The 27,710-nt window shown below is 40.7% G+C and overlaps 1 protein-coding gene across 7 annotated transcripts in view; it reads left to right on the plus strand.

Moving 5' to 3' along the window:
• inpp4b (inositol polyphosphate-4-phosphatase type II B) overlaps positions 1-27,710 on the plus strand; it is a 126,923-nt gene that overhangs the window by 40,656 nt on the left and 58,557 nt on the right. For 6 of the 7 annotated variants that reach the window (XM_031863145.1, XM_031863143.1, XM_031863144.1 and 3 more), the window contains 3 exons: positions 4,374-4,453; positions 22,124-22,235; positions 26,075-26,144. In XM_031863145.1, coding sequence (XP_031719005.1) covers positions 4,374-4,453; positions 22,124-22,235; positions 26,075-26,144 — 262 coding nt within the window. Of the gene's footprint in view, positions 1-289; positions 684-4,373; positions 4,454-22,123; positions 22,236-26,074; positions 26,145-27,710 lie in introns of those variants that run through there. The other variant, XM_031863150.1, reaches the window with a different exon arrangement.

Here is a 27,710-nt window from a genome sequence, read left to right on the forward strand (position 1 = left end):
TCTCTCTCTCTCTCTCTCTCTCTCTCTCTCTCTCTCTCTCTCTCTCTCTTCTTCTTCTTCTATATCTCCCTTCCTTTCCTGTGTTGCTATCTTGGTTCTCTACCCATTAATTGTCTGTCTTCCTTCCTTTCTGTCTGTCTCTTCTTCTTCTGTTTTGTTCCACCCTCCTCCTCCTTCTTCATCTTGACTGCTTGTATTTCTCAACTCCCTCCCCTCTTGTGGCTCCCTCCTCCTCCTCCTCCTCCTCCTCCCCCTCTATCTCTCTCTCTCTTTCTCTCGCTGTCTCACTTTCTGTCAAGCCAGCCACAGCAGCAACAGTGGTAACGCCAGTAGCTCACTGTATGCAGTCACAGCAGAGGCTGCAGTGTGTGGGTCTAACTGTGTGTGAGTGTTGTGTTTGCGTGTTTACAGTGTGTATATCAGCCAGTGTGCCTGCTGGTCTTTCAAGAGTGAATATAACATATGGAGTTACTCTAAATGACGACTGGAGGAAGATATGTAGGAAGAACCATCCTGAAGCTCATTAAGAGGAAGAACGAACACATAACATCCATTTTCCTCTTTCGCACTTTTTTATTTCAGTCTCTCTCTCTCTCTCTCTTTCTGTCGGCCTCCTAATTTCGGTAGCTCTTCTCTGACTGTCTTACTCGATTGCTGCTGCTAGGATTGTGTGCAACATAACCGTAAGTGGAGTTCCTTGTCTGTGTGTGTGTGAGTCTGTTGTTATATTATGTATGTGGTGTGTGTGTGTGTGTGTGTGTGTGTGTGTGTGTGTGTGTGTGATCTCACTCCATGTAAATTTTTACTTACTGCGACCATAATTTGTGCCTGAGTGCACATATTTGCATGTAAGTATAAATGGCGTCTCATGACATCGCCAATGACTTAATTAGGCCAATTTGTAAAGCCCTAATTGTAGTGAAGGGGCTGTGTATTCATGTAGACATCACTGACCTCCATGGTATAAATCTGTTCATATTCATAAATGTTTGCCAGATGTGTATTATTCAGCGAGTGCCAAAACTGTCACCGCTGCCATTTAATGTCCCAAAATGTCACTTGTTGGCGTAACATTTGAATGGATGTCCTCTCCTCCAGGTATTCTCTGCAGTTTGTGAGAGTGAGAGACAAATAGGGAATGAAGGAATGATTGAGAGAGAGTTAGTATGTGTCTATGTGAGTGTGTGTCCCTCTGTCACCCAGGGCATGGAGAAAATCAATAGATCTAGCTTGAGTTGGACCGTTTACCTCTGCCAAGTGATGGACAGACACTGTGGCCTTCACAGGTCCACTGACAAGTGCTTGGGATTGCCTGTAGACGTACGATGTCAGCTCTGCACGTTCCTTCTTAAGTGTCTTTCGCTTTTCGTCTATGATTGATCTTTCATGTGTGCGCATGTGTTCTGGAAAGCACTTTTGTGTTTGGTTAGGTAGGTGGATTTATGTCTGAGCTTGTGTAAAATGTCTCGCTGTCTCCTTTATTTTTTTTACTAAAGTTCGTGAAGGAGATCATCCATCAAAAGTTTGTTTTGTAGCCTGCAACTGGCATGGCCAGTACAACCAGTCAAATGGATGAGCAAGAGCTGGCGAAAAAGATGGATAGAAAGAAGAGAGAGCCAGAGCATGTGAGAAGGGAACAGAGCGAGACCATCGTAATCAATCCTCCATGATCCTGGAAGAGCATCATTTGTCTTCTTTTCTCACTCCACTCCTCCTCTTGCCCCCATCTTTCTCTCATTTTCTGTGGTACAGTCACTTTGAGTATGCGTAAGAGGACGGTCTCCAGAGCTTCATTACTTTTTAAGCCTTCATCCTGAGGAGCCATAAAAAGATGCTAAGGAATGGATTTCGAAGACCATTTACCAGACGGTCTGTACCGGCTTGCAAGTAATGACTACATAGGAATATAATGTTCCTCCACTGTGTGTAATGGCCTTTTGTGCCTGGCAGTCTGGGTTATCAGGGCAAACTGGGATTGGCTACGATACGTCATTGCTAAGAGATATGACGTTGTGCATAACAAGTGATGCCTACTGGGGATCGTAGCTCTGTTTAATTCAATAAGGTAGACATGGCAGTATGCTGCATAAACCTGAAACTGAATACGATGCTTGGGGCTGTGTGTTCGTCTTGGTAAATTTGAGCCGCTTTTTAAACCACTCACTGTGTTTCAATATTTTGTATTGTTTTTTAAAAATGTTTATTCGTCATAGCGCTGTTGACTGACCTCGTGTTTTGGTCTCTTCCTCTTTCTGTGTGCACTCATGCGCGAGTCGCTGTGTCTGCCTACTTGTGAGTGGGCCAGGGCAGCGGAGTAGGTCTGGGGCGGTGTTTGGCTTAAAGCATATATGGGAGATTTGGGTAGCAGGAAGATGCTCAGGGAGGAAATGATTGAGAGGAAAGGTCAGTAGACAGGATGCCCTTTTTTATCTGATACAGGAGACGAAAAAAGGGAGAGAAAGAGCGCTGTAGTGGTAAGAGATTAGAGGTGAAAGTGAAGCCAAACAATAGAAGAAAAGACAGAGGAAATGTGAATAAAAAGAGCATGTTAGCATGACTAACTCAAAAAAGCCATACATAATATTTTCATCCAGAAACAATATCTCATAAATTTAAAAAATCAGTCAGCCTTCTGTGACGACTTCATAATAAGTAATGCAACATTCATGTGACCTGTGAGCTTTCCTGTGTTTTCAGGTCTCACAGTGTCAGCTCTGAGTTCCTGTTACATATCTTTTGTGATGCTTTTTACATTGTTTCACTGTAGAGATGCATCAATCCAACTGTTTCTCTCCCGATACTTCAACTCCGGGTATCTGCTAATGATCCAGATCCGATACCAGTCTTCTCATTAGAATCATTAGAGTCATTTTTATGAAAGGTGACATGAAGTCAGGGACTATTGTGCATAATAAGTTGGTGGCGTTTTGTGACTGAATAAATAACTGAATTTGATAATGATCACAAATAAACTGTATTTAATGTGGAAGCTTGAGCTGAAAGTCGATTAATCAATAAGTCGAAATAGGAGTAATTGTCCTCATTTTTCAAGTATATGTGCCAACCATACTCATAAAGCCAACTCTGGCTTTAGCCTCTCAAAAAAGTTTTGTAGCTTTTTTTTGGTCATAAATAATAGTAAACTGAATATCTTTGGGTTTGGACTGATAAAATTAAGAATTTTAAGACACCATGTTGGTTATGATGGCGATTTCCGTTATTTTCAGATAGTTTATAGACAAAATTTTGGATCAATGAAGTGAGGAAATGGTCTGCAGATTATCCTATAATGACAAAATGGTTGTTACCTGCAGCATTAGTCAGGACTCGCAGGCCCGATACTGATCCGGCATATCAAACGTGTGCTCTGTTTTGTGTGAGGAGAGTAGAAATGTATCGAACGTGTGGAAGCTTTCCGGTGTTTCCTTACAATACCTGAAACACCTCAACTCTCAACACATTTGCATTACTTTCAACAGCCGACACAATTGTGTTTTCAACTCTAGAGGCAAGGTGCAGCCTTTGGCAGCTATCTTAAGCAACAGACGGGGGAAAGACACAAATCACCTGTTTGCAGAGCCATCACTGGCACTATTGTAAAAGCTTACAAAGCTTAAAAATCTGAATTTGGTGGATAAAAGGGCTGTAAGTAATACTGTAGCATCTCACTGTCTCAGAGGAGAGTGTGAACAGGCTGCGGATACTTTAATTAAGATCGTTTTTTCCCCGTATAATGAAACATGTGGAATCACCTTTGTACCTGTTGTTAATTACCAACTCTGTGTTTTAGCTTTGTTCGCAGCAGCTTGTGTCCTTGGCACGGTCTTAGTCCTCCCCTCCTGCAGTATAAGCTAGGATGTTAATGATGTTACTTGCAGGTGCAGGACTTTTCTGTCTGTGTGTGTGTGTATATGTGTGTGTGTGTGTGTGTGTTTTCTACGAATGTAGATCATCTCTCTTCTTTATTGATGGGCTCGTCCCCTACCTCTATCTCCATGACCCAGTTCTTGTGTGCTGACACCCTCTATTCACATCATGCCTGCAGCAAACACGTGTTGTCAGAGCAGTGAGAAAGGGGGGGAAAGTGGGTGAACAGGAGACAGTGAAGAAGAGTAGATTGTATGTCCCTGTGTCTCGCATCTCAAATTTTCTATATGTATCTCACGTTTTTGCTTTTTTAGATCACAGGTCTCTCAAAGTAAATTCTGACACACTTATCTGTTTCTAACTAGCTGTATACCATCAAAAGAAGAAAGGAGTTATTCAGCGGTTTCTTTTTTTATTGTTTCATCTTTTAACTGTTTACTTGCTGCTGAAATACTTTGCCCCATGTTAACTGCCTATTTTCTTTCTTCCCTTGTTTGGTTCTACAGAGCAGCTTCCTGGGCAGTGCCACATTCTCAGTAGGCGATCTGCTGAGGGCTAAAGATGAACGACTGACCTTGAGTCTCAGGTGAGTGCATGTTTCTGTCGTACTCTGTTCGTCGCTCTCCGTGTCCCTCCAGGCTAAATAAAATCCAGACTTCGGAGTCCAAAGAGTACGCTTCTTCACACAATAACTGACAGAACAACTTAGAAATCAAACTAAGATGAGTTGGGGAAAAGAAACCTGCCTGCAGATGTTGCAACAGCAGTTTCAGGAATGTTGCAGTAGCTGCCAGAGTTGTTTGTATCAGAGGTGTTCTGTTAGCGTGTGGGAATACAGTACTCTGATCTGTTTTTCTGTTGTAAATGGGGGTGGGAAAAAGTGTAATTTCTCAGAGGTAGTGAAATGAATAGGAACACGTGTATTGTTTGAAAGGAGGGCAAAAACATTTGATTAATTAATCAAGAATTTCTTTCTAATGATTGGTCTGCATGTACATGTGCGTAAAGGTCATGAGCTTGTATGTCAATCAAGCTACAGTATGGAAGCCAACAGAAAAAGAAGGGATAGTAAGAGCTTTATTTTTTAGAGCTCTTACTATCCCGTCTTATCTTCTTGCATAAGAGCACTAGCGTCCTTAAAGACAGAACACTGAAGATATAATTAGTGATTTTGCCACAAAGGAGATTAGCCGTTTTCCTCTTGGAGGACGAATTGATACAAGCAACACATAAGCTGTGCTCCTGAACATGATTAATGGTGCGTCCTTCTTATGAAGCGCTTGACATTATTGCTAATACATATGATTTGTGTCTATAAATAAATGGCCGGCCGAGGCTTGACAAGCGTGAAATGGTATGTTGCTGGTAGGTTTAGTTATCTTACAAGCTGGTGTTTGGTGAGAGGATTGACTGTCGAAAAAATGCCAAGTGCAACTCGTGCATTAGTTGAAAATGTTTTTTGGGATAATTGTGCTGCTTTAGAGAATGAGGAACATACATAGAATACACTGCATTTACATGCTTGACTCATACTCATTTATTAAAACTAATGTTAAATCTCAAATAAGAGGACTAGACTGTATGCTGTCAATGGTTTTTTTTTTTTTCCTACTCTCTTTTGTTATGCTTTTCATTTCCTGTCGGTGATCCCATGTCTCTGGGTATAATTGTATCTTGCATGATTGACTATATGAGCTGCAGTAAGAAAAGAAATAATAACTTTTTTTCCTTCTGAATAAATAGTTGATTTGACGTCTTCAGGCCTTTAAATTATTCAATTAAATCAAGGAAGAACAGTCGGTTTTTAAGTAAAGTAAATGCATGAAATAAAAGCACTTTGTAGTTCTGTTTAACGACAACAGATTATTCAAGCACGATAGTTTAAAACATGTACTGTGCTAAATAATGACAGGTACCGTATTTAAAATACAAAACAGACACGCACAAAGTTATTATGGCCTGAGGAGCTGCTGCCGGTGTGGTGCTGTCGCAGCTCAAATGTGTTAACACTGCACAGCGATGCATGCATTACACATACAGACACACAGAGGGAACTTTTTTTGATTTGATATGCTGTTTGCTTGTTGGTTTATCCACTGAGAAAATATTTCAAAGATGAGCAGCTCTTCATGAGCATTCACTCTGGGCTGTACGACCTGTGCACGAGCCTGTGATTCACAGTTCAAATTAGTTCCGCTGACCAAGCAGCTCCGATGCTGCAGCACCGACATGGACAGGATTGCAATTATTTCGTCCCGTTAAGGAACAGATTCTTCATTTTACTACAGTGTTCTAATCCCCACCCGGTTGGTTGTTGCAAAAAGTCAGTTAATTTGAGTTGACTTCGCTCAGCAGAGGGAATAAGGGACTGCTTTTATCTCCACGAGGCAGGGATTGATTCCCTTCTGTGAATCTCAAAACCAATATGACTTTGACCAACTTCTCTTCATACGCTCTAGATTAACGTTGGTGCTGGGCATATGTAGAGAGGAAATTGGTATTTGACCAGTGCCAGTGTGTGTATGTGACTTCTGCTTTTAGTTTGACCCTTCAGTAAATTTCACTTTGCTACAGCGATGTCCACCTCAAAGCTCTTTCCTTTTTCCCATGAATTCTTTCTGCATTTCAGCCCCTCTCTCGGGTCTTATGCTTGCTTTCTTGTGTAACTGGTTAGGATGTTAATCACAGATTGTTTTTGTTTCCTGTATGTGTGACCGGTTTGATTTGGGTCACCTTTTTTTTTTTTGAGGTGCCCGACAGTGTCACTGAGTGAGAGTGTCGGATACATGGACTCAGTCCTTGTGAAAATCTGTCTTTCACAGGCACCATAAGCCCTTGAAGAGAGGATAAGGAAATCTTACCTTTCTGTATTCTCACACAACCAAAAATTCTATTTAAAAGCTAAAGTCTCTTTGAATGTCTCGGGCGGTATGGGAATGAGTGTAAACGCTGAAATCATCAACAAAAGTTGTTTCCTGTGAAGTTTGTTTTAAAAAGACTGTATGCATGTATGGAGCGGGAATTGATGTGTTTTGCTGGACATTTGTAGGAAAACACACGAAAAACAAGGATTTACTTTTTGAAAGAGACCATACTGTTGAATGAGGATATGTTCGACAGTAAAAACAAAATAATGAGCTGAAAGATGCTAAAATGCTCCAAGGAGCTGAGAGTAACTTATATTAATGAGGTTGTGATAATCATCTTACCTATATTGTTATTTGTATCTGTAATCACAATTAACCGTCCGCCACACCAAATATGCCGTCACATACTGCAGCATGCTGCCTCTGCCCTGTTAACTGCACGGAGCTTGTAGTAAATCTCTCTCTGGTTGTGTGTTACAGTATATGGACTCGGGAGTCCTTGCCTGATTCCCTTGTGGCCATTATTCACACAGAATGAAGGAGCTACTGTACCTTAGAAGTGCTTCCACACCGTAGCTGAGTGATGCATCACAAAGCCAGAATAAGTCAGAAGTGTTTATTCACAATGCAATAACTAATCACGATCATAATTGTGTTCTTTTTTTTTATTGTCTGCTGGTTGCAAACAAAGATGCATACAGTACATAATCTGTAGCATTTACTTTAGGGTTAGTATTTAGGTGGTAATGCTAATGATAGCAATGTAACAAGGGATTTAAAGGATTTTCATGTCATTTGTTCTTGATTTTGTTGCGTTTTATTTCAATCTCAAGCGAGAAATAAATTCACATACATTTGTAAGTTTCATCCTGCTTCTTTCTAAGCCCTGTAGACATTTTTATTTTTTTTTTTACTGAATAACCTGAAAAAGGTTGTACCTGCTTCTACCTCCGGTGAAGAGTTTGGCTTACTTTGCAGGCACGCACATTTCTAAATCTAGCGAGGTTAAAATGAGGACTAGGGACAAACAACACAGCCGTTGTGCTACAGGAGCTGGAAGGATGTCAGCACTGCAGAGGTCTCTCAATAATGCATGCTATGTATACACATGGGAGGAAAGATTATTATCTCCAAAAAGGGAGGTGAGCCTCCGTCACCCAACCACAAAAGAATATAGTGTTGTCGAAATGGGACAATAGGTAATATGAAAATGCGCATTCAATGTATACAGAAGTGTATTTAGTTGCACATTACGAATATAAAGCCTAAGAATGTGTGTGCCAAATTATTGACACACTTTCCAGTTTTTTTGCTGAAAGCTTTGCGTTCAGCCTCTTGCCCTCTCAGTCTCATGCTGTAGTTCCCCTTTTGCTCTTCTTGTTATCGCTAAAACTTCATACACTCAGTAGGAGAGGCACATGACCCAGTTCTACTGCACAGTTTGAGATTTGATTTTGATATGAATTTGTATGCTTGTGTAAGTGTGCTGGCGTGCACATGTACGTGCATCAGAGGTTTACCCATAGCAAGGCTACATTATCTCAGACCAGTGCCTCTGCTGCCGGGCTTCATGGCTTATTCATCCATTCCCATTGGATAGAGTTTCTCTTTGCTGTCCCACCAGAAACCGTTTAGCCCGCTATCATGATAATACCACTTTACCACCCCAGAGCCCTCACTATCGCCCTGTCACGATTCTCGCACTTACCCAGAGAAAGCCACCTCTCCCTTACACTGTATCCCCCGTGACTGATTTTTATCTGTGCCTGACCTGAAAGACCCACTATCTGATACAGTTATACTGAAGAAAAAATGTGTGTGTATGGGTTTGTGCGTTCTTGTATTAGTCATGTTGTGGGGACATTAATCTTTTCACACAATCACATAATGGTGACTTTCCCTCCCTTTTGGGGATAAAGATCTGGTCCCCACATGGTAAGATTAGTTTTTTGGTTGAGGTTTGGTTAAAGGTTGGGGTTAGGCATGTAGTGGTCATGGTTACAAAAGTCACAAAAACAGCATTTAATGTGCATTTGGTTTGGGAGTCCTTCAAGGGAATTCTAAATTAATGAGCTCCACATTGTAAACGGCATGACACAAAAATGCCAGACAGTGATTAAATAACTTTTGTGTGCGCCAAAGGTAAAGCAGTCTTGCTAATTACACTACTCTGCGGAGTGACTCCTCTTCCCTCCCTTGTGACAGTCACACACACTCACACATGTCCCCGGTTGCCATTGTGTAGTCATTAGCTGCTCAATTTAAAGCAGAGGAATATTTAGTTTGGGAAAAAATGAAATAAGGAGGGTAATTATTAAACATATGAACGCCTTAATTTATGGTGTCTCCATTTTATCCATGCAGCAGTGAATAGAGGAACATATGTACTGAAGCACTGGGGCAGGCTAAAGGACACTTAAGGCCACGGCACTTTAGTGTATGGCTGGTGGGAACTGTTTTATCTGTAGTTTTCACATTGAAGGGGCTCTTGGAAGCAATTTTGCGTGTGTGTGTGTGTGTGTGTGTGTGTGTGTGAGAGGAATTATTGAATAAAATGCATTCAATGCAGGTGGAATGGGTTCACACTCACATCAACTTGAATGCACGAAAGCACACACACACACAAGGATAACCATGCACACAAATCACAAAGACGCAGAGTTGCTTTGCATGCAGTATATATGGTAATACTAGCACACACAACCACACACGCCACATATGCATGCATAAGAAGGAGAAAAGGCACTCAGGTAGGGTGAAATAAATGCAGATATGGCCTCTTCATTTTTCCTCCATCAATACTAAAAATGCTTCTTTTCTGCACAATTCTTCTGCATAATCTGTTAGATCCCCGGGGCATCTGGGATCACGGGCAGAATATGAAAATAACTAACTCGGCCAATGCTGCACCGTGATATCAAAATGCAACTCTGAGAGGAGAATGGTGGTGGGGGGGGGGGGGAAGAAATATTACATTGACAAGCTGCCTTAATTACCTGCCATGACTAATTTCAATTCCAATAAACCTCAAGCATAAGTATAGAGCTGTTAACCTAATGTCCATTTTAAACAAGGTAAGATCTATTAGTCTGGGCCAATCATTCATTGGGTGCTTCCCATAGCTCTCTTTGCAACATAACACATATAGGTCGAAGGGATGGGAACATGAGATGTGTTAGGAGCCAAAGATGGGGGAGAGAGATTTAATAAATCTTTCCTGACGTGGTGCTGAGGCATGCTAGGGCCACAGCTCATGCCAAGTCCTTGTCTAAGTCATGAGAGGATGATAATGAGGACGAATAGAGGGGGGAAGAGCCTAGGTGTATAAAATCATGTCTTACAGGTTTCTTTTTTTTTCTCCTCTCTTTTTGCTCTGAGATTAAATTGTCGTGTGCCATCTTTCAAGCACCCAGCTGGGACGATGTGACAGAGAGCAATGCAATCTTTCCCTTTCTTCCATTTCAAATATGTGCCCCGGAGAAGGTGAGGTCAAGCATAATATCCTGTCTTGCTTGCTATTTAATATCATCCTCAATAATGCAATGCAGTATCCATTTGTTGGAATGTACTGGCTTTTAATATTCAAATATTTGTAGTCCTTGTAGGGTGCAATGACAACAGCGTGCTGCTTCTCTATTTTCATCTAAACCGAAATATTTAGGGGGCATTTATTGTAGAGCTTTATGTTAATATAACATCCCATGTTGCACACATTTCATCAGATAGAAATATGAAATCAAAATACCAACATTTTGACAAACTACTGTGTGCACAGCACATTTGTACACAAGCTCTCATCTAGTGGTGTTGCGTGATACCCTCATCTGGTAGCTTTCGACATATTTAATCTCTGTGAACTTTAGATCTGCAGATCCTTTCATTTATGTCCCTTCTCACTGTGGGGTTGGATGCGATATTGCAGCCTACCAATGATATGAGAAGTTGACAGAAGCGTGAGGATAGCAAATATCAACATAAGGTAACATCGATGTTTACCAGAAGGGCAAGCATATATGCGTACAAGTATTTTTATTATGCTCTTTTTAAAACATGCATGTATGATATACCTGTAGTAATAAGCTTTGCTGTACAAGCCAGCTTTGAGGCCAGTTTTGGCTTGTTTTCACAACAACATTGTTACATTTTGTTTTGTGTGATGTCACTGAAAGGTCAAGGTGTACTTTGTCTCACGTCAGCATGTGCGACAAAGCTAAAAGAAGAGAGAAAGCGACGTCAGTCTCTCCAAACAGTCCGGAGAACTGACCTAAGTACTTATGTATTATATTGAACATTTAAAAATAGAAACAGTTATAGCCTAAACATATATGCTCCAAATCCCACACATTATAAAGTCAAATTAACTAATTTATTCCAGACCTCTATACCAAATATGTGCAAAAGTATATCAAAGTTGAAGTAGGTTCAAAGACCAGTGTAGCCACTAAGAGAAGGTTAATTCTGATTTTGTTGCGGTATTTGTTTTTGTGTCTGATCCCACTGACCTTGGTAAATCTCTAGAGTCACCAGCTCATTGCTGTTTCAAGCATCTCAACAAACAAGAATAACTCTCTTCTATTGGACTTGTGTTTGTCCAATCATGCAGGCTGCATATCCACTGTGACATGTATCCCCCCCCACTACCATAACAAGAAGCCAATGTTGACTCATAATGTTGACACTGTTTGGAGTAAACTATGAGTTGAGCTGCACTGCAGGGATATGCCACTCGGGTGCATTCCTATTATTTTGTTCACCTGCATTTACATAAATGGTCACTCAGGTTCTGTTCTCTCAGTGTGTGTGTGAGCCAAAGAAGTTAGGACGTGTTGTTTCGGACATTGAGATGCATAAAAACACACAACACAAAGCACACACACACACACACCACAGGGGCTGGTAGTAGTGTGGCCAAATCCTCCATTAAAATGCCTTCATGTTTTTGTAATGAAGGCTGACTGTGTCTTTGCAAAGTTCAAACTGAGAAATGAATTCGTTGTTTAAGGTCGAGGTAAAATCTGTATCGTGTTGCCGTAGCCCAGTAATGGGTACACTGCACCAAGGTATTGTGTCTTACTTATGTGCCATGGGTTTTATTTTTTGTTACTCTCGAGAAAGCCGAAGAGATGGAAAGAGATAACAATTCAACAGCAATAAAAAAAAGAATCCTCACTAAAGCATGGCTTCCATTGCTCTATTTGTGTCCAGGAAAGGAGAAAGCACAGAGGTTATATTATTATTATTACAGTGTACATACAATCCACGATTTACATAAAGTTAAAATAAACTGCTCCATGTCAGTTGAAGTTGTTTTATTTAGGAAGACGCATATTAACGATGCAGAATAGTATCGCTGTCAGGGGAGCAGCATGCTAACTACTTGCCTTGTCTACACCCATGACTTGTATCAACACAGCTCACCGAAGAGAGCTCTATGCTGCCTGCCATAACCTGATTTTGAAACGCTAGTTTCCATAGCAGAGTTAGGGCTGACCTTTCTTATTGTGTTTTTTAAAGAGACTTATACTCCCTTGAGCTGAAAACACACTGACACGCCGCAGCGTGTCATTTGATGCGCTTCAAGTGCCCTCGCTCCTCGCACCAGAAAGAAGCGTCACGCTGCAGTGGAGTAATTTTACACTCCGTTATTACTTTTTTTTTTACTAAAGTAAAAGACTCCCTCTCTGCATTAGCTTAAAATAATGTGTGGACATTTTTTCAGGGGCAGCATGGTTGGAAATAGTATTGTGGTAATAAGGGACGCTGGGTGGCGCGTAAACTTGCGCCAGCTCTAACCTAGCCTCGTGTTTTGGCTTTTAAGAAGGCCTGAGACTCAACTAGTTGATCTCCAATTGCACACTGCACATATTTTGTTTTGAGTTTACTCCTTGTCATGTTTGTGTGTGACTGTAAAATGCTAGCGACCATTTAGCTATTTAAAATGAAAGAGAAAAATGACCTATTTCATTTATTTTAGTCACACTTGAGGCAGAACAAAAGAGTCCAGAATACAATATGTCAACGTTTGAATTTGGTATTTCGTTTCTATTCAGCTCATAACATAGCTCCTGCAGTTGAGCCTAAGTAAATGCAGGGACAACGTACAGATAGGCCGATGAACATATGGCTGAGCGTGACAAACTGAGCGTGCAATGTCTTAAAATGGCCACTGTACAGAGGAGAATCTATTTTGATGTTATGGCCTTTAGCACCACCTTCTTCTGGGTTTCCCTCCAAGTAGTGTGGACAATCCAACTGTACAAACGGTGATGCTTACTTTGGATTGGATTGGTAGTCCATACTTGCTGGTCAGTGTTTTGTATGAACTGTATTCGGCACAGCAAACTCTTTCAGCATTTACAAAGTTGTGAAGCGATGGTATATTCTATGCAAGTATATTTCCCACCTGTTAAGCCCTTTACAAATAGTCAAAAATGTCAGCAATTCAGCACACACATTTTTTCATGCAATTGTATACACAGACACCCACACACAGCTGCAGGGGCTGATTATTTGTTTTTGAGGTAGCAGATATTAACCTGTCCTTGGCACATCTATTAACAACTTCCATGTTATGTTACTTACTCTTCTGTGTTGTGAACAGTTTTCTACAGTCCTCTTCTTCTACACATTCTCTTTCTCTCTTTCACACACAGACCTAGAAAAATGAAAAAATAAAACATACAGACTTTTTGTTCTTGATGGCCTGAAAGGAGGGAAGTGGTAGACTAGTAAATCGGTGTTGCGTCGCTAAGCAACTCCACAAATCCTGTAAGAACGTGAATTAACATGTGCCTGTCCCAAAAGAGAAATATAACATACGGTGAAACAATTACATTGTTTGATAATACTGTAATTTGCAGAAGAAATGTCACGGGATTTCACGGATAGGACCCAAACGCAAGACCACAGGAGACAGAGTCCGATGTAACGGATTTTATTTTGAAGGTGTGTGAAGGTGTGTAGTCCGTGGTCCGACACCGGAGGGCAGGCGGATTGACGGTGTGAGTCCCGTGGCTCGACACCGGAGGGTAGGCAGATCGACGGTGTGATGTCCCGTGGCTCAACACCGGAGGGTAGGCAGATCGACCACTACTCTACACCCGTAGCAGAGAGGAGAGAGATTAGTTCAGGAAGGAACAACGGGGTTCAACTTACAGAACGGCGGTGGAGGCTACCGAGGCAGAAGACAATACAGACTGACAACCCAGGCCTGCAAGACCAGGGTTGATATGCTGCTGGGTAACGAGCCAGATTGTCCGCAGCTGTGCATCCATCAGGGCGGTGGCAATGGGAGGTGTCTGGAGGCAGGCCCGAGAAAACAACACCAAGCACATGGCACAACAAAACAAACAGGGAAAGACAGACATGAGGAGATGAGATTGGGGGGAAACACTAACACTAACACACAATGGGTCAGACAGGGATCCTGACAAGAAAGGCCAAAAAAACTGAGAAAAGACAAAATTGAAATAACTGGTCATGGGGTAATGAGGACTGTAAACTCTGCAGACAGAGATATAGATGAGGGAGAACAAGAAGAACACCAGCTGAGCTTTTTCTCTTGACTGAAGCCTGTTTGCTTGCTGCTGGCAAAGAGTCTTTCTTGAACTGGGAAATAATAGTTTCACAAACAATCGCAAATCAAGTTTCACTCACAAGCTTTTTCGAGAACTTTCAATTGAAACACAGATGGAGTTTTGCTTGTTTTCTTGCCATAATGATTTCATCCATGGCCTTTCTCGGTTTCGTGTTCCTGTTTGCTTAAAAGTAGAGCTTGAAATCTCGTTCTTGACCTTGGAAATATTTCTTTCATTTTAAGTGATAAAGAGTGATAATGAAAATCATGTGATATGGTTGAAGGTTCACCCAAAAAGTGGATCTTATGATTGTTTTGTCTGAGAATCTTATTTCTCTGTATTTTGTAAAATGTAGGTGCACTTAAGAACGCTTGGTAAAGTTTTGGACTGATTTGCTGTGCTGACATTTGTTTAAGGCTTTTACCAAAGTTGTGGAGCCAAGAAATCAATGGCACAATCATCATCAACCTTTATACTGCATTCCTGCTCTCAGGGCGCGAGGCACCACACTGCAATCACAACCACTGACAACATTAGCTCTCACTTTCCATCTGCTTTGCTGTAGCTCACACACACACTGTTTCTTCCTCTCTGACACACAGATTCATGCACATGGTGCTGTTTGCATGCAGCATCCCTTTCAATCCCCAGATGAAAGTCGTGTGGGAACAGAGACAGGCTTGTTAGTGCTTCCTCCACTGAGGTATTCCTCGTGACTTGGTTTTGTTGGGTCCCCAAGGATCCTGATCATATAGATCATCCTGACACAGTCCTTTTGCAGTTTTCCAGGTAACAGTCACATAACAATCACATGTCACATCTCATGTCTTTCTGCTAAATATGAAACCATTGCCAGCAGCCAGAGATGCTTAGAGGCGCTGGTACGTGTATTTTCTTGCCTTTGGACAGAGCCAGGCTATAGCTGTTTCCCTATTTCCAGTCTTCATGCTAACCACCATGAGAGTGTTGTCAATCTTCGCATTAGTCTATTACGCCTCGTTCACAATACACGACTTAAGCCCGGATATTTCAACCTGCCGATCATTTTTGGAGCTCCCAAACAAAATCCCCAGATTAGAGACAAATTGACAGCGGCTCGGCACTCCCAAATCAGAATTTGCAACCGTTGTTTTTGCAGCTAGAGGAAACGGGTAAATGTGATAGTAAAGACGTGTGGAAACCATGGCGGCTATATAGTCAATATGTGTGCCAACGACAACATCAATAAGCAAGACTACAAAGAAAGTTCAGCGGATAGTTTGAATGAAAAAATCCTGTCTTGCGCATAGCATTACATCATTTACCCTCACTACTCGCATGTTTCGTTACTATTGTAAAATAGCGTATGTACATTGAGAGCGGAGTGGTAACCGGAGCCAAATTCCATGTATGCGTACGCGTACATGGTCAATAAAGCTGATTCTGATTCTGATACTGAATAAGAGTATTTCCCAAAAATGTTGAATTATTCCTTTAATATTTTCTCATCAAGCTTTACTATCTTGTGAAAAACAAAAACAAAATTGAACACACAATTTATTTAAATACCTATTTACCTACAATCCTCCCGTAAGCGTATGCTTGCCAGACGGCTGTGGCGGTCTAGATGCTGTTGGCTGACTTCTTATTCAAGAGCAATTACAGAACAAAACCTCCAGTTTGACAAAGATGAAGGAGACTCTTTTTTTTATTCGTCGGCTCTTTTACAGTTTGTTGAAAAATAATTATGGAGCCCCAGTGACTCTCTGTGGCGGCATCTACTCTCCTTCTGTTTCTGACTCATTACTCTTCAAACAGACTGTGATTTTCTCTGCAGTTTTTCAGAATCTGCTGCATGTGTGAGAACGGATTTGCGTTTTTTTTCCGCATGTGTTGCAATGCAACTTGCAAGCTTAGTCTGACCCCCTACCACATAAGTGTTGATGGTGTAGTATTGATTGAGTGAGTGGTGATGAAGGTCATCCTACGGAACGCTCTGTGTCACTGCACCACCGCTCATTCAATTGTTATTGGTCTGCATTTAGTAGCATTTAACTTTTGGCCCTTCTCGTCTTTACTGTGGCACTATACTGTAAACACATATACGATAAAAAATGTTAAATTGAATTGTGCTACAGTAATAATAAGAACTGTTGGGTGTATGTATCAAACAGTCTTGATTATGTGTCCCATTCATTAACTCAGCAAGGCAGAAATCTTGGGGACATTTTCAATCAAAACCTCAGCTTTAGACAAACATGTAAATCAATGGGTCAGTCCTGCTTTCATCATCTCAGAAACATTTCAAAGATGTGATTTTTATATTTGTTTTAAGACATTTTTGTTTGTTTTACTCTATGTTTTTATGTGTTTTGTTTTTGGCATTTAGTTCATAGTATTCTTTTTGTGTTTTATGTGCCTTCTGTTTTTATTATAAAGCACTTGTGTTTAGAAAGTTGCTTTATAAATTATTATTATTATGTAGCTCAGAGTATTGGAAGCAGACAAAGGATAATGTGTCTGTATTTGAAGGGTGAGGTGAGGAATGAAGACTGAAATTGCATTTCTTCTTGTGATTAATACTTACTGCTCGCCCTTATCCGGTTCATACAGCACATCTGGCCTTAATCCAATTTTCAATAATTTGGCAGAAAGCAAGGGATGTTCACGGCGGTAATGGCAAATGCCATGTGTTCTTGATTTTGTGCCGACACATCTGAGTGTGAATTCTACATTGTGTGTGCAAATATTTGCAATAGCACCTGCTATTATATAATAGTTATACTATATACGTATATATACCAATATTCTAGTAAAGTTAGAAATGACATACAAGAATCCAAGTCTCTGTACTAAATTGCTTCGAGGAGATCACAGGAATATGGAACTCAGTGGTGAACACAATTCTACGGATACATTCTTGTTAAACTCAAATGACTTTCATGCTATTAGTTGCTAAGATACCTGCTAGATGGCCAACCAATGCAGCTCAATACTTTCAATGAGCACCACCTTTCCAGTCTCATTAGTGCCGGTCGGCATTGCACATATTATTGTAGCCATGCTCCTCAGCATGAAATGAGGCTCATCTTTTCTTAAGCTGGAGTTCGTAACCACATCCCGACACTACATTACATGTTCATCTTTTTTAGTTTAACTTTTTCCCATGGCCCGTGACAGTAATGGGCTAGACTAAACAAGACATCGTCAATCGTTGATATGTTTTATTATTCTTGAACATCAAGATTTGACATGCAGTAGCTTCTGCTCACAGTTGTCGTGTGTACGGTACCATATCCATTTATATTCATATTTGTGAAGATCACTCTGCCATAGTAGCTGGTATATTAATGTAGCGCAAGGGAGTTTCTCGTTGAGTTTTCTTTGTTCTTTTCCTACATCAACAGCTTTCTCATCATCTCCTGACATCTCTGACTGTCCTGAAATTCTATGAAATCACACATAGTTTTGAGCCCCAGCCTGGATTGATGTGATTGGTAAAAAAAAATAAAATAGCATCCTTTCTGCATAGTTTTTCCACCTTGCTTCTTCTGTAAAAACAGCTTATCCCAGACTGTTTCTGACACTGGTTGAGCACTAACATAAAAGTAAATGTAGTGTGAAGACGCTTCTCGTCATGCAAGGATACAGAAGTGTGTGTGATGGGACTGGAACAAATAGGATGCGTTAAAACTCACAAATCTTCTGCAAGTATGCATCCTGGCCCGACACAGCTCCTATTCTGATTATTACAGATGTATTGCAGCAGACAAAATGGTTTTTTTTTACATTGCATAAATTTGCATGTTGTAGAGATTGATCACACTGGTATATTCTGGATAAATCTGCTAGTTTTTGCTTGAGAATGTGATTCTTGCTTAACCTTTCATGCATAACATCCCTCTGAGCATGCCACTGCCAATAAAATATACTTAATTTCCATACCAAACATCTTTTTTCGAAACCTTTCTAACATTTTTATATACCCGGGCATATTCTTTGGGAATATACTTCAAGTGGTCTTGACAAGGTTTCGGTGCTCGGTTTAGGCTTCCCTGGTGATTCTGGCCAACTCTATACAAACAAGGTGTCCGGTGTAGTGTTATTGATTGAGTCAGTCCTTCAGTTGCAAAATGTGCAAGTACTGCTGAGTCACTCCTCGTTCTGAGTCATTCATCCCCCAACACAAGATTAAGGATTGTCACCATCACTTGTAAAGCTGGCATTTCCCATTATTACAGTCCCATGTTCTAACATCTGTCCTCAGTGAAAACTAGCCAGCGCTATATTTAGCCCACCCGTCCAGCTGTATATAGGTCAAGAATCCCATCTACACTTCAAGGCTGCAGTGTTCATGTTGCTTGTGTAAGATCCTGGCACTTAGTTTTCTCTGACCACTCCCATTCTACAGACAACGTACAGTTTTAAGGACTAAAAAGCTAATCCTCTGTGGGCAAAATCCAGTGCAAAAAGCAAAAAAATTAAAACCGGTTCTGTTTTATATTTTTTGTTTTTTACAGTTGAAGAAAAAAAGCCCTTGTGAGGGGAAAAGCCAACACTGTTTTGTGGCTGTCAGGTGTTTCCCTTTGTGAGGCTTCCTATAGAGAAAACTGCCTGACGGCCACAGAAGTATTGCTGCTTTGAAGTTTTTTTATGAACTTTTCCCACCCACAGGCTGTTAAATTCCCACCTTTGAAAATGTATTACACTTCCTTCCTTTGGCATCAATATGTGCGTATTCCCTTCTTTAGGTTCGCAAGGCAGCGGAAAGAGAGCATTTGCTTGGTCACTTTTACTCTTCTAAGTAGTCTATTCCTCTAGTCAACTTCCCAAGGTGTGCTCGGTTCCAACCAGAAACAAAGATCAGCTTGATCAGGGACAAAAAAAACTACTGAATATCATCTATTGCATCTTACAACTTAACTGCGCAAAAAAATAAAATAACAGATAACAACCATCACCATCTGTTTCTATCTTCTATTCAAAGTAGCATGAGAAAATGCTAATAATGGTAATTGTGATACAATGGAAAACCGCAAACAATGGTCCTCAGGTTTTTGTTACATAATAATACACAATTACAGTATGTCCAGTTCAACCACTAGGCTGGATGTTTATTCAAACCGCTCAAACTGGGATAATGATTTCCTTTTTAAATGTAGTGGTTTAGGTGTTAATAGTACTCGTAAATCTCAAATTCAACATAATCCATTCTGTCAATTTTAAGCCAAAGTTAGCAGACATTTTCCTGAAGGGCCTTGTGGATATCTGTTTCTCCTTTAAATAAATAACGCACTCATCCTCATTGTAAGAGTTGACAGATTGCTTGACAGAACTGTAATACAAACCGTTATATAGACAGTTAGAGTAATTGACAAACCCCTCATTAAAGGCTGAGCTTCACCTCACTTAATGTGTCTGTTGTTATATTTTGAATAGCCAGTGTATTTTCATTCCAAGGACAAAATTGGTTCGACATAAATTTACAACTCATTGAACCTTGAAATGTTCTAACTGAACCATATCATGTTTGGGGTGATCCTTAGTAGATAACATACTATTCATTTTCTCTAAATGTATCGATTGATAAACAACGTTTTTATTCCTGAGAAGAAGTAAATGTAAGATTTATCACACAGTAGAGGACTTGTATTTTATGCAAATGATTTATTGACTCTTGTTTGAGCAGTTGCTGTATGGTACCGTGTAAAAGCACTTAAAGCATAAGGCTCATACATCAGGAGCCTCTTAAGACCTCTTAGACCGGCAGGGCACAAATTACTTATTTAAAACTAAGTACACTGCATCTTCCTACATTGGAAAATGTGTTTTTAAATTGCAAGCAAGGCCTTTCAAATATAATAACTTTTAAATGTAACTTATAACTGATAACTAATTATTTCTTTAATCGTGCCAAATTCTTGGCAGCCATTTTAAGCACATTCATTTTGTCACTTTAACAAAGCTGTCTGATTAACTGTTGTCATAAAAGAGATCATGGGCCAATTTGATTTATAAAAATAAAATAAGAAAAAAGCGATCGCTTGCAGGCAAAGTACAGTCTGCGGATTTGTTTCCCTGCCAACTCTAACAGACGGGAAGAGATGGTTGGAAGAGGAGGCGTAGTAGGAGGGAGAGGGTAGGTTTAGACAGGCTTCTTTTTCATCCACAGCTCTCGACAGAACCTTTAAAGTTAATTCAGGGTCAGTTAGTATGCATTCTAAAAGACTGTAGTTTGCAAAATAAGAAAGTTTATGTCACTTCAGATCAGTCATTCTGTCACGAAGTTAACATCTCTGCCCTTTTCCTTGCTTGAATTTCAGCAGAATTTAATAAATAAACCAGCAATGTGGCGGTCGGTCTCATCGCTAGAATGAGCAGCTGAAGAGTACTTTTCCTCACAGACAATAATGTAAAAAGATTTACTTGAACAGCTCCTGAGTTTAAGTTTGGCCTCATATCAAAACAATAACAATATATCTCTCAACGGCATAGATAAATTCTAACAAAGTCCCATCTGTCTGTTTAAATGAAGCATTTCATTAGTGGATTGAGGCAGAGCAATCTAAAGAGTAGAGGGCCACTTTAACCCCAAAGGTTTGCATGGGGATGACTATCACCGAATGGGATGCATGTTAATCTCCATTTTCTCGATTATGTGCGGGCCACTGCCAGTACAAACTGTTTATTCAAAGTCAGGGTGACTTTCTTTTACCGTGCTTAAGTCCTCTGTTGCACGGAGAAACAGAGGGAGAGAGAGAGAGATGATGAGGAATAGGGGGAAACGGAGAGATGAGCAGAGGAGTAAACACTGAGACAGGTGTCTGGCAAGGGACAATGATTAGATTTATAAACCAAGCAATGTTATTTCCTCTGCTCGGGGACTCCTGTAAGACATTAAGCGCTAACTGAAGCTCCCAGAGTCCCACTGCAGAGACACTTGTCCCCCATTCTCCCTCCTTGGAAATCCAATCCTCCTTTCTTTTTATTCCCTCACATTCCTTCCTGCCTCTCAGCTCAGCATCTCTTCTTCTTTTTCTTCTTTTCCCCTGGGCGCGATTATATTTTCTCCCTCGCGTCCGACCAAGATGGATCGGCCTTGAAAGCATCCTTTCTGCTTCCATCACCCTCCTTGTGTTTTCTCTTCCTCAGTCAGGGGTGTGTCATCCTTTCCCCCCAGTCTCTCCAGACCACTGGCTGGCACATAATTCATTGTGCAATTCACTTCCAGCTGGAGTGGAACTGAGCACATTAGAGATGGGTCTGCTAAGGTGATCAGAGTTGCTTGTGCGATGCCCAGGGACCATTTTTCTTCATTTGAAAGCATCTGTCTTGCTGTCAATACTATAGATTTTCTATCAGCTCCTTAATTATGGCTCCATGATTGGGAACGTTATTGGTCGAGCTCCCTGATATGAAAACTCTAGTATCAATTCTGTGTCTGTCAGGGCACACAGCCTGGGTTATTAGACGGCCATTTGAACAGTTATATGAAATAGTCCTTCCTTCCCCCCTTTTCAGTGTACAGCTGGAGCAGGATCGGCTTTATTCAGCTTGCATACTCCTCTGCGAAATCTGTCAGAAAATGAAATCGCCGCAGTACAAGCATCCATGTCCTGATTCCAGCTTTATAACTTCACAACCTGTTCGAGGCTCAAAATAAGCTCATTAGGTTTGGTGAGTTTGGGGGCCCAACATGGAGACGAATATTATTCAGGCCCATGGAGGGGTAGAGGAAAACATCATTTCACAGAACAGACGTTTTGCTCAGCATGATTAAATGACGAGGCGAACGCAATGTAAATCTTTTTCGCTCTTCCTTTCTCCCTCTAGGTCATCTGATGGCGTGTGTGCAGCAGGATCAGTGGTGGTGAGTCGTCTGAAAATGGGGGAGATGGAAGACGTTGACGTGGACCACATCACCACCGAGATACCATCACACAAGGTAAAATAGCAGGGTGAAGACACAAAGCAGGAGTCTCCATGCTCCAGAGGCCTAGCGCTAATGCTAGGATTAGACTGGCACTGCTCAAGTCCTCCAATGAGATTAAATACACTTCAGTAAACCCTAATGGGGAGTTAGAGGATGTGTGTGTACGTGTAATGTCTGTGTCTGTGACTCCGTTTGTTTTTTCTTTCTGTCATATATAGAATAGATTAAAAAGAGCCTGATCAAATTAGCATCCTGACACTCACACCCTGTTTGTGATTGTGTAGCCAGTCCTGCAGCCTTCCTTCATCTGACCAAGTGGCAGATGCTTCCTGAATGTGGCTTTTTTGCCGTCGCCACCCCCATCTCCACTCTAATCTCATAGAATACATACCGATTAACTCTGCTCTCAAGTGACTTACATAATCAGGGGAGAGAAAGCGGAAGAAAAGAGTATTCTCCTTCAGAGTTTGACAGAAAACCGAAGATTGTGTCATCCGAATGGGGTGCAACTACACCAGAAATGAAGTTGTATGTACTCTGATTTCACTTTATTTTCTTTACATTCCTAATGTAGCCAGATTTGTTAAAAAAAAGTGAGTCTCAAGTGAGGTTGTTTAGAGCCAGAGTCAGGTATTAAAAATATTTTTTCTTATGTGTAAAGAGGAACATTCAGATTTTCTCTTACCACAGCACAGCTCTGCAAGGCAGCACGGACACTTGTAGTCCTTGCCTTCTTTTGATTTGTTGTTTTGTGTGTGTGTGTGTGTGTGTGTGTGTGTGTGTGTGTGTGTGTGCATGTATGAATCACTGTCTTATATAATTGACCAAGGGCTTCTACATGGCTGACTGGCTTTCGGTTCTGCCAACCCCTGTTGCTGGTGCAGGGAGGTTCCCTGCTAGGCTTCAGAGTGTCACTGACAATCTGCCCACGTCGCCTTGATGAATGTGTTGCCTAGTGTGTGTGTGTGTTGTCACAGCACATTTCCCCTTGTGTGTTGTTACTTGTAGAAGATGAGGGAAGGAAAGAGGGAAGGGATATGACAAACATTAGGGAGGGCTCACTTGAGACTCAAGACTCACTTGTGGGGAGGTTCTTGTTCAATTACCTAAGTTGTGTGCATGTCTTGCTGCCTGAATTTAGTGTTTAATGTGTGTGTTTGTGTGTTGGGGTTGGAGGCACTTGTTTGATCATTCCCTGTGATTGCTTGAGTGCTGCCACTCATGAATATCCCGCTGACCCCTCAACATCAGCTGAAACAAGAAAGAGACTCCAGTCACCTTTGATCTGATCTCTTTACATATTTTAGTCATCAAAGAGATGTTGAACACATGCTGCCTACAATTACAATGGGACTCCTTTTTCGCAGCTGTGGCTCATTGTTAATACTTTTCATTATCTGAGAGCTTACTTGTATGCTGACTGAAATATCCAGATTGTTTCTGTCTGTATTTTTCAACGGACACATTTCATTTTCGAGTTTGTGTGTGTGAGCATGGGTGTTGGGTTGGGTGTCTACTTTATTCAGGATCAGTTTCTAAGCTAGGAGAGGTGATGGATTGTTCCTAGCAGTCATTAAAGTCCTTTTCTGGGGACAGGTTGGGCTGTCTGGCTGTGTTAAATGGTTCATCAGACAGGGCAGAGCTGACAGACAGCAAGCTAAAAAAAATTGTTAGTTGTCACTATTGCTTTGATGAGGAGTCCCAGACTTAATGCATCACGAGGCATTGAAGGTTTTCAGTATCGGAGTCCTAGCAGAGGTTGCGTTGTCACCAGGCGTTAACCACCGCTTCTGCCGAGTGAAGCCAGTGCGGACATGTCTTAAGAGCATTCTCTCTACCGACCAGCAGGGGGCGCCTCCTTCGGATGCAAAAAGAAGTCTGATTGTATGGAAGTCTATGAGAAACTGACCCTACTTCTCACTTGATTTATTACTTCAGTAAACATTGTAAACATGAGTTTATAGTCTCAATTGCTAGTTTCAAGTCTTCTTCAATACAGCATGATGTAAATAGTAGTAAACTATGATCCATTTAGAGTCAAACAGACCGTAAAGCGGAGTATGTTTTAGTGCGGGCTTAGTGTGATTGACAGGTTGCTGCCACTGCCAGAGCCTAATACTGCGTCTCTACTTCACTCCTCCGTATTGCAAATATGGTAACTACCGTTCATTGGTTGTGAAAAAACAACAACATGCCTTCAAAATGGCAGTCCACAAACCAATGGGTGACGTCACGATGACTTCTTCCACTTCTTATATACAGTCTATGGTTATAACATGGACATATTTGAATTGTATGTGTAGCAGTGTGAAAAGATGGAAGGGTATAGTTTTACACTATTTGTTCAATTAACTTGACGGTTTTTAAACTTAATAGCACCAAAAATATCCTGAATTAAAACAGAGTAAAGCAACAATAATTTGTGTCAGGAGTGGTTGAACAGTGTTTAATCGTTAGCCGGCTAACGAGCTTACAAATTTGGCTCAAATGTCCACTTGAACTCAAGGATGAACTGATTAGAATACAAAGAGCAAAGGTCAACGTCACTGTGATCTCACAAAACACATTTTTGGCCATTACTCAAGAATTACTAATTATGACAATTACGCACAAATGTCTGATGGGATAAAATAATGAAGTGATTACATTTTGGACTGACATGGATGTAAACTTGAACATGTTCGGTGGGCGGAGGCATACAGCCGCAAGGCAGTAATTTCTAGTTTCTACATGGATCATCAACTTTTGAGGATGCTGAATTTTTTCCCCTGTGACATGCAGATGTAGCCTCAGTCTTTTAGCACAACATCATTTATGTAGCTGTTTAATGCACGTTCAAGATCTCTTTTACAAGATTCCCATTAAAAAGTCAACCAGAAACTAAGATTTTAAACTCATGGAGCTGATGTTCGCGTTATTAGCTCGCCAGCTGCAGCTGATAATCGTGAGCCAGCATGAGTTGTCGGCCAGAATTGAGAAGCTGCTTTTATCTACCTCTTTCTGAAATCAAGCACCCATTGTTTAAATTCCGTCACTGTTATCATGTTAACATGTGCCATGTGGCAGATTTGAAAGATTGACAGGCATAGCAACAGTTACTAAAGGGATGGGACTTTGCAAAAAACCAATTGTGGTTCATTGGATACAAATTTTTCAACTTTGCTTGGGTTTGAAAAACTGCCCTTGTTTGAAATTCCCCAAAACTAGAATAAGACATTACAGTATATGTTCAGTATATTTATGTAGTATGATGAAGGATTTCTGAGGGGGGATTTGTTGCTTCATCTCATCATTGTTCCTCTGGTAGGTTCACTGAAAGAACCACTTTAAAGATAAGATAAGGTGAGTTGATAAAAACTGAAATGTGGATGGAGGTAATAATTTCTCAACCAGCAACCCATTGAGTGAAGTCACAGCAGTGTGCTTTCCTTCAGCTGTCACCTGCTGGAACATCGCTGATTGCAGAAGTGCAACATACTTGAGAATTTGAACTAAAAAGGGAGCAGTGCAACAGCAGCTGTTGTCTCTGTGTGGCACCATGGGTTTAATCTTTAAATGTAGTGTTTGTAATGTGCATATAGCACAGATTGTTTCATTGAAATTAATTGGCATTATGGTATTGATGCAAACAAAAGCCCCCCCCCCAAGAAACACATGAAACCATCCATGCATCATATTTAGTTATTATGTACTAATTTGTGCTGGTTTTAAGTTTCATGTTTTATTTTAGTTAAAAGGGTTTGGTCTCCATTGTACCTCATAAGTAATAGTCATGATTAAAGCCCTCATTAAAAATATCATTATGATATAAATATTCTCTGTTTCTCTCCTTCTGTTCTTTTCCTTTCCAGTGTCCCTTGGTTTATGAGTCTGCGTCCCATGCCTGCATCGACCGGGAGAATAACCCGCTGACAGGTCCAGGTATGATTTACACCTTGAACACTTGTAATCTCACTTATTGCTGAATGATGTGGCAATCAAAGAAAGGAAAAGAAAGAAACATGTGTTCTCTAATTTTCTTTTCTTTCTATTCCTTTTTTTTTCTTTGTGCACTTGGAATAAAATAAGTTAGTGCATAATGCTAATTTGCATCTTACTTTATCCAAAAGTCCTTTAATGTTGATCTGTATCAAGGTGACTTTTTCCATTACCAAGATCTCTGGGATATCGTATTTGATTAAAGAATTTGTATTTGTATTATTATTTTAAAAAAGAAGACCCCGAGGTAAACCGTCTTGGTTCTTTGTGGACTAACTGAAGACAAGCTAAGGATGCCATGCTAGCTATGTGAGATTAACAAATAAAGCTCTCTCTCACTAGTAGATAAATAGAGAAGTGTTGAGAGAAAAGGAAAGATGTGTAGACAGAAAAGGGGTAGACTTAAAAAGGTCACAAGTCCAACTGTTTTTAAAACTTCACAGCTCTTGTTCACAGGACACTTTTCACACGTTTCACCCCATGCATTCGTTTGTTCAACACATCAATTTTCTCTTTTATCCAGATTCCCACCACCTCCTTAAGCTTCCCAGCAGCCCCATGCCTGTTGTCATGGTGTCATTGTCGTTTACTGTTTCTACGGAGATTAGCTAGTGAACTGAAGCCATGTTTGTAGTTGCACATCTGCAGCCCGTCAAAACAATACCCTCCCTGCAGACCCCTCCAGATTGAGTAATGCAATTTAGTCTTCCACTTTTATTACCTTTCGAAATGTGCATGCAGAGAGCAGGGAGAGACGGGAGCCCACACACAGCATGTCTCAGGAAGTCATTTTCTTAAGAGGTGTTGGAAAGAAAAAACAGAAGCACCTGATTGGTGGTCAGATTAGTATGGTGGCAAGGAGGAGTTCAGGGGTTAATCTGCTTCTCTGAAGGAGGTGGAAGTCAGCAACTGTCGCTCTTCCGATTAAGGTCATACCTTCAAACCCCTTCTCTCCATGTGGTCCTTGCTCCCCATTTATTGTTGTGATCAATTTCACTTTCTCTAATCCCCATGCCAACAATGTCTCAGTATTCCATTTAATTTAGTTGCAGTTATGAATCCTTTCTGGGGTGATTCCAGGCTTAACCTTAATCATCATTAATTTTAACATCAACTTCAGCAGCGTAGAAAAATAATAATAAGCCTCTCTACAGCATTTGTCGAACAGTTATTGTCCTTCGGAGAAGCTCTGATTGTCTGTATGTACCTGGGTTTATAGTGTATCCACTATCCACACAATATTGTTTGCGTATTATGATGTAACAAACAAAAACAATTTAGCCTCTTTAACACTATATCTTCAAGTATTTTATAGATATTTTGATGCTCAACATGTATTTAACAGTAAACAAAGATATGCACAAAACAGTGATAGAAACACCTGGTGAAGAAGGTCAGAAGTGTCTAAAGATGTTCTCTGTTATGCTATTTTATGGTGCTTAATTTCTACTGTGCTCCTCATACTGTATGTTGCTATTAGTTTGTCCAATTCAAACTCATCAACTGCAT

The sequence above is a fragment of the Anarrhichthys ocellatus genome, unplaced genomic scaffold (genome assembly GCF_004355925.1).
Source record: "Anarrhichthys ocellatus isolate YVR2014 unplaced genomic scaffold, GSC_Weel_1.0 scaffold28, whole genome shotgun sequence".
Classification (NCBI taxonomy): domain Eukaryota; kingdom Metazoa; phylum Chordata; class Actinopteri; order Perciformes; family Anarhichadidae; genus Anarrhichthys; species Anarrhichthys ocellatus.